At 31.4% G+C, this 13,023-nt stretch overlaps 1 protein-coding gene and 1 long non-coding RNA gene across 2 annotated transcripts in view; one reads left to right on the top strand and one right to left on the bottom strand.

Moving 5' to 3' along the window:
* The first annotated feature begins 10,608 nt into the window (after positions 1–10,608).
* LOC112036574 (probable histone H2A.3) lies at positions 10,609–11,917 on the top strand. The gene is made up of 2 exons (XM_024069417.2): positions 10,609–10,939; positions 11,368–11,917. Exons 1-2 carry the CDS (start codon positions 10,751–10,753, stop codon positions 11,581–11,583), a joined length of 405 nt encoding a protein of 134 aa, XP_023925185.1. The 5' UTR covers positions 10,609–10,750; the 3' UTR covers positions 11,584–11,917.
* The window catches only part of LOC136069380 (uncharacterized), a 1,494-nt gene continuing 98 nt past the window's right edge, over positions 11,628–13,023 (bottom strand). Inside the window, exon 2 of the long non-coding RNA XR_010630622.1 lies at positions 11,628–11,834. This is a non-coding gene — a long non-coding RNA (uncharacterized LOC136069380). The remainder of the gene's footprint in view (positions 11,835–13,023) is intronic.

Genomic DNA, 13,023 nt, shown 5'->3' with positions numbered 1-13,023 from the left:
TGATTCTAAAATTATATACCAAATGAACTAATAGTATATATTTTATTTTCTTGCTAGTACTATGGATAAACTTGTAATAACAAAACATCGTAGACCACAAGATTCATTTCTTATCTAAGATTTATCTCTTTATTGACCCCTCTAAAAGAAAATTCTAGAGTCGCCACTGATTAGGCCAACATTAATTTTACCATGTGTAATACAAGCATATATCGAGTGCAAAAACAATATCTAGTATGTAAATCTTACTACATTAGAACACAAAACTATGATATATACTCAAAATAATTAAAATAAATATTAAATTTTATTTAAAATTACTTGAAGCTATTTGTAATAGAAATTTAAAATTATTGATTCAGGATAGACAAAAAAACTTAACAACAACAATTAAGGCTTTTATATTTATCCAAAAATTTGATAAAGCGTAGAGGAAAAGTTGATAAGAACAATTGAGTTGTTATTTATATTTAATAATAAATTGCTACAATTTGATGTAACCACTTGGCAATTAAATAAGATATTCATTTGGCGTAACCAAAACTTCTAAACCCAATTTTATTATATAGTAAATATGATATGATTTAAAAATCTTATAAATACTATAGAATTTTAACCTATGTTGTTCACTTCATGATGATTGTTCTTATCATTAGGTTAATACATCAATTGATTTTTTTTGTAAGTCAAATTTAAACCCCTGGATTTCTTATATGCTTTTAAATTCTTTAATCGAATAAAATGTGTAATGTGTAAAATGTATACTTAAATCTTTTGATAGTATACATTTACATTGTTTTTTTTAGGAGAATATATTAACTTATGTCGTTGAATAAACAGGATTATAGTGGCCATTGGTCTTCCTACGCTGATTATGGGCATATTAGAAGATTTCACATCAAGAGGTTCGTGCCAACTCTTACACCTTCATTTTCAGTCCATTGGTGGGATATCATGCTTCATACATGGTCTGTTATGCATAGCATTATATCTTTCTGCGACATTCAACTTTGGAATTAATGAAAGCTCTACTACCTCTTCGGGACGTGAAGTACTTCCTTGACTGTCATTTTCTTCTCTCACTTTTTGTATGGGTTTTTCTTTGAGAATTGGCAATTCATATCTCTTTCTCAGGCGATAATGATAAGACATCTATAATGTCTAATAGCTCATGATAAGACAACCATATGTATGCAACAATTCATTGGAGACTACCATATGTATGCAACAAATCAATCAGTTACGTCTAATCCATTCTAAATGGCTCCTGATTGAATTACCACATGAAGATAGAAGGGTGTTTTTTTTTCTTCACCGAATAACATTGAAATCCAAGATGCCCATTACAAGGACAGTGGCGATCTCAATCCATCGCCATCCAAAGAAGCAAAAGCATAATTATGCTTTAAAATGATACAGAATTTTGAGCCAAAATTGAAGTTCCTGTGCACAAAACAAAAATCTCAGCCATGAAAAGAGTCTGAATCTAACATATAAGCACAACAAAATGGTATAATATTTTCTCAAGCGAGGTGTCAACTTACTATAAATCAAAAAAATAAAAAAATAAAATACAGAGACCCATCAGTCTACCAAAACTCATAAATAAGAGTATTATGAAAATGTTTTGAGATTTTATTGTCTCTAGATTCTTTTATTCTTATATTTGATACTATTGAGGAATTAGACCAAGCAAATTCTACACAATCAGAACTGATGGCTTTGGATCGTAGTCAGTGCATCATCCTCAAATATCACAAAAGCAAACCCAAATCTACTATTGTGTTCTTACCGTCTGGAGAGATGCTTTAAGCCTCTACTCAAAGAGCATCAACGGGCGCTTCCTTGATTCTTGAAAACAAGAATATGGGTGATAATTCTAAAGGTCGGTCCAAGGCCCATGCCTAAGGGCTAAGGCCCTACTAAAAAAAAGGCCCAACCCCTACACAAAAGATGCTCCAAAACTTATGACAATAATTTTTTTTTTTTTTTAAATGTTGTGCAATTTTTTTATTTAATATAAGTGATGCTAAAGATACAAAATTTTTATTACATAATAAGATTAATAAATTAACGTGTTAGCAATTAAAAAAAATAATTCAAACATTTATTAATTATAGGTTGTTAAAATTCACTAATTGCATTTATTATTATATCCGTTTATAACTATTTTGTAATAACTATAGCATTTTCCTTTTTTCATCTCTAAAATATTAGACTAATAGAAACTTAATCCAATTGGAGAGAGAGAGAGAGGACTTGATTTAATTGTTACCTTTTACACTTACTTTATCCTATAAATTAAACATATATAGTGTAATCACTAAGCATTGGTTTCCTTGTTTGTATAAAAGTTCTAACAAAAATCGATATATACCATGCATCCTACTACACATGAGGATAGAAGGAGTTTTATTCCATTTTTATTCTTTTCTTCTTCTCGATAATAAAACAAAAAAGATTTTATGAGTTTATATATAAACCATAGTTGTCAAAATGTGAATCGTATCATGATTCGATTTTTAATTTTTCTATATCGTGTATCATATTGTACTGTGTATCATAAGATATACAAACACTTAATAAAATTTATAAAAAATTATAAATATACATATATAAAGGGTATATTCATTATAAATTTTAAATATATTCAACTAATGACTAATTTATTTATCACTATGTAATAATATTTAATAAGCTAAATAAATAAATCAAACTAGCATGTCTTTATAAAATACACATTCAAATTACTTAAATTCAAAAGTGATAATATATTACAAATGACCCAAAAATAATAATTTATTTTCATCATATTCATCAAATTGTCTAATCAACCCCATCTAAGTCAACCCCATCATCATGTTTATAATTTTGCAAACTTATTTCTTCATTAAAATTTTCCTCATCGTCATTCGTCATTAACATTTATTATCTCTTCTTGTTCTTTTCTATTTTTAATAATTTTTTATAAAAAATTTTTTTTGGCATTCTAGTTTCTTGGGCTTATAACAATAATGATAAAAATAAATAATTTATATTGTCAATTAATATATTATTCATAGTATATAAAATAAATTTGTAAATATTAAAGTGAAGGGTAAGTGTGTACTATGTAGTCTAATTGTAAGAGAGAGAGAGAGAGGAAAAAAAAACTTATGAATATGTTATTTTAGTAGGGTAAACTAAGTAAACTAATAATTTTGTGTTTAAAACAAGTCTAACAACTTGTTAGATTCAAATAAAAGTACAAATTTTAACAAAAACTCATTTTAAAGCATCTGTCCATGTATCATACGATACGATACGATTCATACGATACACACACTATATCGTGCGATTCATGAGCACTTACGATACGCAGATACGTATTGTACGATACTAACAACTATGATATAAACTAGCATATACATTTAAAAGGAAACACTTGTTATTAATCATAAAAATATACACAATTGATTGAATTATTAGAATAAATAAATGTGATTAGATGCATATTAAAATTCCTACCTAAGTTAAATATATTTATGATCATTTTTATTCTAATTTTTAATAAGATAGAAAGTGTGGTGATTTTCATTGAGTAGATATATGATTGGTTTGTTTATTTTTTATTTTTATATTTCACTAAAATTTGTTCTTAGTATCTTGCACTCATTAACTCACGTGACACAAAGATTAAAAAACTTTAATAGAAACATGACACAAATTAGTCCACAATTAAAATTTAATTTGAGATCTAATTGAATTTTCTCTTAGTTTTGAATTTGAATATATATATATATATATATATTATAGACTATTTNTTGTTAGATTCAAATAAAAGTACAAATTTTAACAAAAACTCATTTTAAAGCATCTGTCCATGTATCATACGATACGATACGATTCATACGATACACATACTATATCGTGCGATTCATGAGCACTTACGATACGCAGATACGTATTGTACGATACTAACAACTATGATATAAACTAGCATATACATTTAAAAGGAAACACTTGTTATTAATCATAAAAATATACACAATTGATTGAATTATTAGAATAAATAAATGTGATTAGATGCATATTAAAATTCCTACCTAAGTTAAATATATTTATGATCATTTTTATTCTAATTTTTAATAAGATAGAAAGTGTGGTGATTTTCATTGAGTAGATATATGATTGGTTTGTTTATTTTTTATTTTTATATTTCACTAAAATTTGTTCTTAGTATCTTGCACTCATTAACTCACGTGACACAAAGATTAAAAAACTTTAATAGAAACATGACACAAATTAGTCCACAATTAAAATTTAATTTGAGATCTAATTGAATTTTCTCTTAGTTTTGAATTTGAATATATATATATATATATATATATTATAGACTATTTTAGATTTCATATAATATCAACTAATTTTCTATCAATTATTTGATAATTTGTATATATCAAAAAGTTCCATTCATAAATTGATTACTTTGAGTACACACTATCTTCAACTATATGGCTATCACTTATTAGAGCATTCGCATTTGGGGATGCAAAAAAGTTCTATTTTGCACACCATGAACCACCAAAAAAAAAAAAACCCACTAGCAAGCAGAGAAACACCTTGAACCACCAGTAAATCCATATTTGTCGATTTCTTGGGGTGATATGGTGGTGATCTAATCTGGTGAGAAAAGTGGGTGAGGGAGGCGGAAGAAGGTGAGAGAGAATAAAGGGCAAGGGAGGTGGAGAAAAAAGAGGGAGGCGAATGGAGGTGGAGAGCAGAGAGGGTGATGGAGGTGGAGATGATTGAGAGGAGAAAAGGTGAGGAGTAGAGAGGAGAGAGGTAAAAAAAGTAAGGAGCAGATTTATGAGGGAGAGTGCATGAAGAGAGAGGAAAAAATAGATAGTTGATGAGAGAGACAATTAAATATAATATTTTAGTTTTACCCTCCAGCTATAGTAGGTTGCATATACACCATCTGACTATTCATAGTTGGTAAAATATTTTAGGTGCACCTACCTGGATGAAGATTACTTTGGGCTTATTGGTGGCTAAAATAGCAACTGGGGGCTTTTTACACCCCCTCCCCAATGCTAATGCTCTTAGTGATCAAAATGTACTTCATAGAAATATCAAATTCAATATGGGAGGAGTGAGGACACATGATAAAACTTAAAAATTCAATAGTTACTTTAAACAAATAACCTTATAGTAAAGGTAGAGCCACAACCAAAATTTACAACACCTAATTTGCCTAATACCTCACACATGAGTTAATTAATGAAATTTAAATTATAGATTGTGGTGTCGCAAATGTGAGATAATAGGCAATTATTAGGTGTTATATAATAATTACAAAGAGCTTTGTAGCTCAACCAAATAGCACCTCTTGGTGGTTCCTATAGAAACGTCAAGAGTTTAAATTTCATTTCTTTAATTATAACTATCGAATTATTAATAAAAAAAGAGGTGTAAGATAATTGCTGTGAATTTTTTTTTTGACAACCCTAACTTTATTGATATCCTTATTATAATATGTGTGTATTGAGAGATCGCGAGCTTAGTTAGACTCTTTTTTTGATTCAAGTTAAGACTCATATTAATGAGTGAGGTTGTGTTAGGTGCCTTTCAAAATACGCATTTCAAACTTGAGTCATTTGACCCACTAGATCAAAGGTTTTATATAGAGTTGTCACTTATTTTAATTAATATAAAAATAAGAAAACCATAATTTTTTAATAAAAACATCATTTTATTAATAGATAAATGTTTAATTTACATCTTATTGAATATAAAAATAATCGTTACACTTATACTTGCAAGAAATGTTAATTTCAAGAATGGTTTTGAATGTTAAATAGGGTTGACAAAATGTTATACCTGCAAGCAATGTTGATTTCAACAATAGTCTTAAATGTTCTCAAGGTTTTGGATCTTTTTGTTGTATGTATTTCCTTCAAGCTTGGAATATGGGCAGCACTATTGGAGAAATTATACAGCCTTTATGGTAGACCACATCATTTGTCCACCATTCTAATAAAAGACTCTCATTTATTTAAAATTGCTGAGCTAGTATTTAGTTTTTATTTAAAATTCCACAATTTTAAACAAGTGGGAGTTTTTTACTAGAATGGTGGACCACATCACTTGTCCACCATGAGGACCTTATAATTTCTCGCACTATTGGATTGTCTGTTTTCTTGGTTAAGATATATTGATGGAGTTTAGGCATCAGTTCCTTGGATTGAGGTTTGGATTAGCATAGCTTGGGCGGCATTTTCTTGGGTCAGGGTTCAGAGTGGCGTAGCTTGGCTAGTACTTCCTTCCTTTGAGTATTCTTTGAAGAATTTGGCAGAAAAACAACACATCTTTCACAATTTGTATATGGAAAATGGGTCGATTGCTTTGAGTCAAGTTATGCTATGGAGTCATAAACTTGAGGCCTATGAGAAGTTAGAGTGTTGTGATTGAAAAGAAGGATCGGCAATCAACAAATGGCTTTTTCCCAAAAGCTCTCTTAAAGGATTTTTGTGTCTTGCAAATGAGGAGGCCTTCCCCATTTATAGAGGTGGGAAAGCCTTAGGTTGATGTGTTGGCATGAGTTTGGGACTCTTCAAAGGCTTGAATTTTGGGAATAATGAATTAGAAAAATCACAAGTGGAAATTGAAAATCGAAATAAAAAGGAAAGAAAGAAAATGATCGAAAATCAAGGGTTCCAGAGTTAAGTGCCAAAATGGCACTTGGACCAAGAATCCAAATTTGTGCTTGTTTCAAATTTTTTTTTTTTGGTTGTTATTTTAGGCATTTTTGAGTAGCTTTTAGAGTTTCATTTGACTTTAGGACTTACTCTTTAGCCTTTATAAGAGGATGACCATGTTAGGGAATATTTATTAACTTCAAACATTAATTAATTGCATCTAATTACAAATAATTCAACTAGTTGTTTAAAATCACTAAACTTACTCAAAAATTGGACTCTTAGAATTACTTGGATGCATTCATCACTAGATCTCTACCATTATTTTTGACATTACCTTATACAAATGAGTCAAATGTGGTCGGCTTAAATTTTGAGTCATCACTAGATCTCTACCATTATTTTTGACATTAAAGTTCATTCTTTTAAGAACCAATCATAATTTAATCGTAATCACATGTGGTCGGCTTAAATTGTGAAAATATATATTACCCGTTGAATCTTGATTCAACTAGAATTTTTAATCAAATGGTTCAATTTAAGCACATGTATGCCGCTTTGATTGTTTGGATTTGTAGATTTCTCTTCACTAAAGTATGTGGAAATCAAATGGTCAAAATTATGATTTTGTCGCTATTTTATGAAATAACTGTTTTGCTCATGATGTGAGGTTAAGCAGAGGCTGCAAAATTAGGTGTCTAAAATATTACGTTATTTATAATACAAAATTTACATATTATTCAAGTAGTATTCTAGGACCTTATAATTTCTCGCACTATTGGATTGTCTGTTTTCTTGGTTAAGATATATTGATGGAGTTTAGGCATCAGTTCCTTGGATTGAGGTTTGGATTAGCATAGCTTGGGCGGCATTTTCTTGGGTCAGGGTTCAGAGTGGCGTAGCTTGGCTAGTACTTCCTTCCTTTGAGTATTCTTTGAAGAATTTGGCAGAAAAACAACACATCTTTCACAATTTGTATATGGAAAATGGGTCGATTGCTTTGAGTCAAGTTATGCTATGGAGTCATAAACTTGAGGCCTATGAGAAGTTAGAGTGTTGTGATTGAAAAGAAGGATCGGCAATCAACAAATGGCTTTTTCCCAAAAGCTCTCTTAAAGGATTTTTGTGTCTTGCAAATGAGGAGGCCTTCTCCATTTATAGAGGTGGGAAAGCCTTAGGTTGATGTGTTGGCATGAGTTTGGGACTCTTCAAAGGCTTGAATTTTGGGAATAATGAATTAGAAAAATCACAAGTGGAAATTGAAAATCGAAAAAAAAGGAAAGAAAGAAAATGATCGAAAATCAAGGGTTCCAGAGTTAAGTGCCAAAGGGAACTTGGACCAAGAATCCAAATTTGTGCTTGTTTCAAATTTTTTTTTTGGTTGTTATTTTAGGCATTTTTGAGTAGTTTTTAGAGTTTCATTTGACTTTAGGACTTACTCTTTAGCCTTTATAAGAGGATGACCATGTTAGGGAATATTTATTAACTTCAAACATTAATTAATTGCATCTAATTACAAATAATTCAACTAGTTGTTTAAAATCACTAAACTTACTCAAAAATTGGACTCTTAGAATTACTTGGATGCATTCATCACTAGATCTCTACCATTATTTTTGACATTACCTTATACAAATGAGTCAAATGTGGTCGGCTTAAATTTTGAGTCATCACTAGATCTCTACCATTATTTTTGACATTGAAGTTCATTCTTTTAAGAACCAATCATAATTTAATCGTAATCACATGTGGTCGGCTTAAATTGTGAAAATATATATTACCCGTTGAATCTTGATTCAACTAGAATTTTTAATCAAATGGTTCAATTTAAGCACATGTATGCCGCTTTGATTGTTTGGATTTGTAGATTTCTCTTCACTAAAGTATGTGGAAATCAAATGGTCAAAATTATGATTTTGTCGCTATTTTATGAAATAACTGTTTTGCTCATGATGTGAGGTTAAGCAGAGGCTGCAAAATTAGGTGTCTAAAATATTACGTTATTTATAATACAAAATTTACATATTATTCAAGTAGTATTCGTATTTAAATTGGTGCATACATGAAGTTTACACTTAGGTGGGGTTTGGATCCATGTTCATGTTTCACGTTTTGCGCATTTGTGCATTTTCAGCCTCCTTTTTTTTCTTTTTAGCTGCAGTTGTTGACCAATTCTCCTATGAACAGTGCATCTGTGCACTATTTATGAGACTCACAAACTTTACTTTTCAACAACTTTTTCATTAAAAATGAGCCCTACGGCACTATTCAAAAATTATTTTACTACAATGTTTTCAGTTTTCAGTTTTCAATTTTAGCAAAATAAGTTCTATCTAAACCGACCTTTAATGCCTTGTTTTTTGGAACCAAAAGACTCTCTCTCTCTCTCTCTCTCTCTCTCTCTCTCTCATTGCACGTTAGCAACTGAGCCTATATCGGTTAACATCGCAAGCATCACTTTGAGGTGGGCCTTCCTGGGCTCAAATCGTGGGTTCTTCAACCTTTTTAAGTGGCCAACACAACGTTTTCTCAGGGAGTTCTTTGTCTCATTATAGGTCTTGCACCACTTGGGATCTAGAGTCTTCAACATGGTTCTCTTGTTGCCTTGCTGGGAACTTATCTCTCTATATTCACGAGTTCACCGTCCATTCCTCCTATGGCCCAACAAAATCTCATAACATTTTTGCAACACTCTTATTTTTAATTTTAAGGAATCTCAATATAATATTTTATGATTTTATTTTGGCATATGAAGGACTAACACTTCAATTGTTATGAAAAATATTGTGACAATTTGTTAGTGTTCCTAGCACAACTTGATAAATTTTGATAAGGTTGGTTGATAAAAACAAAAGAGCCATGTATTAACAAATTGTTATTAAATATAAAACCTGAGCCATTTATTAAATTGATGGAGAAGAACAATTCGATAAAAGAAGTTGATAAGAACAAAAGATGTGTTTGATAAACAAAATTTGTGTATTAAAAGAAAAAACTATTATAAAATGTTAATAGTAAAACTATGAATAAAAGCACAATATACATGGTAATTAAGTAGGGTATTTAAATGACTTAACTGGGACTTCTAGAATCCATATTTTATTATATAGAATATGTAATACAATTTTTTGTTTCCCACAAGAATACAATTGTACAACTAAAGAGGCCAAGTATGGACTTTTAGTTTTATTTTATGTATGTTTCGATGAATTTATTTATGTTTAATTAATTTTATTTTGAAATAATATATATATATATATAATATTTTGGATGAATTTATTTATGTTTAATTAATTTTATTTTGAAATAATATATATATATATAATATTATAAAAATATTATATAACAAAATTTATATAATAATTGATAAATAGGAAATGCTATATCTTTAATATTTTTACAACGATTTTTCAGTGACAAATTTTTACGAACTATTAATAATTGACAAAAAAAATAATTTAAATAATAAATTTAAATTAGAACTACTAATAATAATATACCACCTAAAATTTTAAAAGTTTTGTAAAAATATTGTTCAGACACTTCTCTTGATAAATTGAGTAGAAAATAAACAATTAAACATACCACCTTAACACGCCACGTGGCAATGTCCAAACTTAACTTCACAAGTGCTCGTCCGTATGTAGTAATTACCAGCCCCAATCAAGTACTAGTAAAGTAGTAATTACCTTGAAAAAACCGAGGGTATTTTCGTCAATTCGAAAGTCATCCCCTCAGAGCTGACTTCGAAGCCTTTCACGCAATTGCCCAAAAGAGCAAAAGCGGTGGAAAACCCGAAATCCCCGTACTTTCAAATCTCCACCGTCCTTATCCACCCTAATCCAACGATTCTCATCCCTCGATCCGCGTACTTTAATCCCATTAGTCCAATTCAAAATCCCATCCACTATATATACCCCCCAACTACCGTTTCTAACCTCCTCATCTCTCTTCTCTCTCGCGCTTTGCCTCTCTCTCTCTCTCTCTTTCTTTCTCATCGAACTTTTTTACCTTTCTCTCTCTAACTTCTCTCTGAGTGTTGTTGAAGTAATAATCATCCTTCAGAATCAATGGCGGGTCGGGGCAAAACTCTCGGATCTGGAGCCGCCAAGAAGGCCCAGTCTCGGAGCAGCAAGGCTGGTCTCCAATTCCCCGTTGGGCGTATCGCTCGGTTCCTCAAGGCCGGCAAGTACGCCGAGCGTGTCGGTGCCGGCGCTCCGGTTTACCTCGCTGCCGTCCTCGAATACCTTGCCGCCGAGGTATTCAATCTCTCTCTTGCTCTAGGTTTCTATTTTTGTTTTTGTGATTTTTTTTTGCGTTCGTTTTCCCCTTTTTGTTAATCTAGGGTTTTGAATTTGTGTAATTTGTGCAAATTTATAGGATTTTTGAATCTGTTTCGAAATCATTGATTTTTTGTGTTTTTAAGTAAAAGCCCCCGCAAAGATTTTCAATATGTTGTAAAAATCTCGAATTTGTTAATCTAGGGTTTCTTTTTTTATTGAAAATGTTGCATGATTTCTTCCAAAATTTGATTTTTTTTTTCGATCCTCATGGAAAATAACATTGAAGCCCTTTTGAAAAAGCAGTGAATTTTGCTAATTGGGAAATCTAGGTTTTGAGATCGTTAATGCAAATTGGGAAATTTGGGTTTTGAATTGAAATTTTGGGGTTTGTTCTGTTCTGTCAGGTTCTTGAACTCGCCGGAAATGCAGCAAGGGACAACAAGAAGACAAGGATTGTGCCACGCCACATTCAGCTTGCTGTCCGAAATGATGAGGAGCTCAGCAAGCTTCTTGGTGATGTGACGATTGCCAATGGTGGTGTCATGCCCAACATCCACAACCTTCTTCTTCCCAAGAAGACCGGGACCTCAAAGGCCACCAGTGGAGACGATGATTCTTAGATTGAAATTGAGAAAGAGAGGGCAGAGAGTTGTGGATTTTCGGGGTATTCTACGATAGTTGGTATCAGATTTAGTGTCTTTTCTTCTTTAGTTTTTGGTTAGGGTGTGAGTTTTTATGCGATTGTTGAGTTGTAGTAGTAGTAGTTTAGGGGTTTCAGGTGGTAGTAGTTAATGTGAATATTGATCAATCTTCTACTAGTCATAGAAGAGATTGCTAAACCTTTGTTTTGTTTTTTTTTTTTTTTTTTAATCTCACTGCTTGATGAAATAGTTAATGACATTGATTATGCAACATTTAATTCTAGTTGAATTGAATTTTTAATGATTGCAACTACTTGATTATTGTCTGTTTGTTTTGGCTTTAATGGGAATTTGCCATTTTTGCATTGCATATAAAGGTATATGGTGTTTTTGGTATGTGAAAATATGGTTTAGTATTTTGACTTTGTGCGTGTGGCAATTGTCAGTGACATATTTAGTTATAATCAAAGTTTTCGTTTGTAGCTGTTGGCGATATACTAGTCTATGTTTTCTGTTTTTGATCAGAGTGCTGTGCTTGTAATGAATTTTGCTGGCTTGGGAAATGTTGGTTTGAGATTTTGGATAGGAATGGATGGATGTGTGCCTTATGTGAAAAATTAATAGAAATTTAATGTTTCACCATAACCAGGCCACAATTTGTTGACTTTAGGTGGTGGATACATTTGGATATGAGGACCCCATGTATGCTTGAATTGAGTTTTGATATGCAAATTTGAAATGCCTTAACCTTCGCACTAAAATTGGAATTGTTAATCTCCAATTTGATAAAATTGATCTAAAATTTAGCTAGTGGCTTTTGATTAAATAGTATATTCTGCTATTTTTAATAGAGGTACTGAAATTGTATAAAAATGAATTTGGCCTGAAATTTTAAGGGGCAAGGATCCATAGGTTAACAATCACTATTTTGGCATTAAAGCTGCAGTTTACGGTAGCTATAAAGTTTTAAAAACAATAATTTTTTATTTGCAACTTTTCTCTCGGACACTCCCTTAGTCTCTCTTTCTCTCACTATGGTGGTGTCATGCTCATCCCCCTCTCTTTGATTCTCCCTCCCTCTCTTTGAATCTATGGATTTTTCTCTCTCTTCTCCCGTCAGATGAAGGATGAAGAAGAAATGGGTTTGTGGCTAGGTTGGCTTTGTGTAATGCCGGCAGTAGTGGGTTTGTGGTTGGGTTAGATTTGATGTGTTTGGTTTTGGCTGGATTAGGTTGTGGTGGCAGTAGGTTGGTTTGTGTTTTTGGTGGGTGTTGGTTGTGGTGGTTGTTAAGAAGGTGGGTCTGTGGTGGTTTTTATTTATTTATTATTTATTTAAGTAAGAGTTGTGGTGGGCTGGTTTTGGTTGTGGCAGTGGGTGGTAGTTGGTGGCTGTGATTGGGTTTGGATTAGTAGTTTGGA

The sequence above is a fragment of the Quercus suber genome, unplaced genomic scaffold (genome assembly GCF_002906115.3).
Source record: "Quercus suber isolate HL8 unplaced genomic scaffold, Cork oak 2.0 scaffold_165, whole genome shotgun sequence".
Classification (NCBI taxonomy): domain Eukaryota; kingdom Viridiplantae; phylum Streptophyta; class Magnoliopsida; order Fagales; family Fagaceae; genus Quercus; species Quercus suber.
The sequence above is the reverse complement of the archived record's forward strand: the minus strand, read 5'-3'. Positions and strand labels throughout refer to the sequence as shown.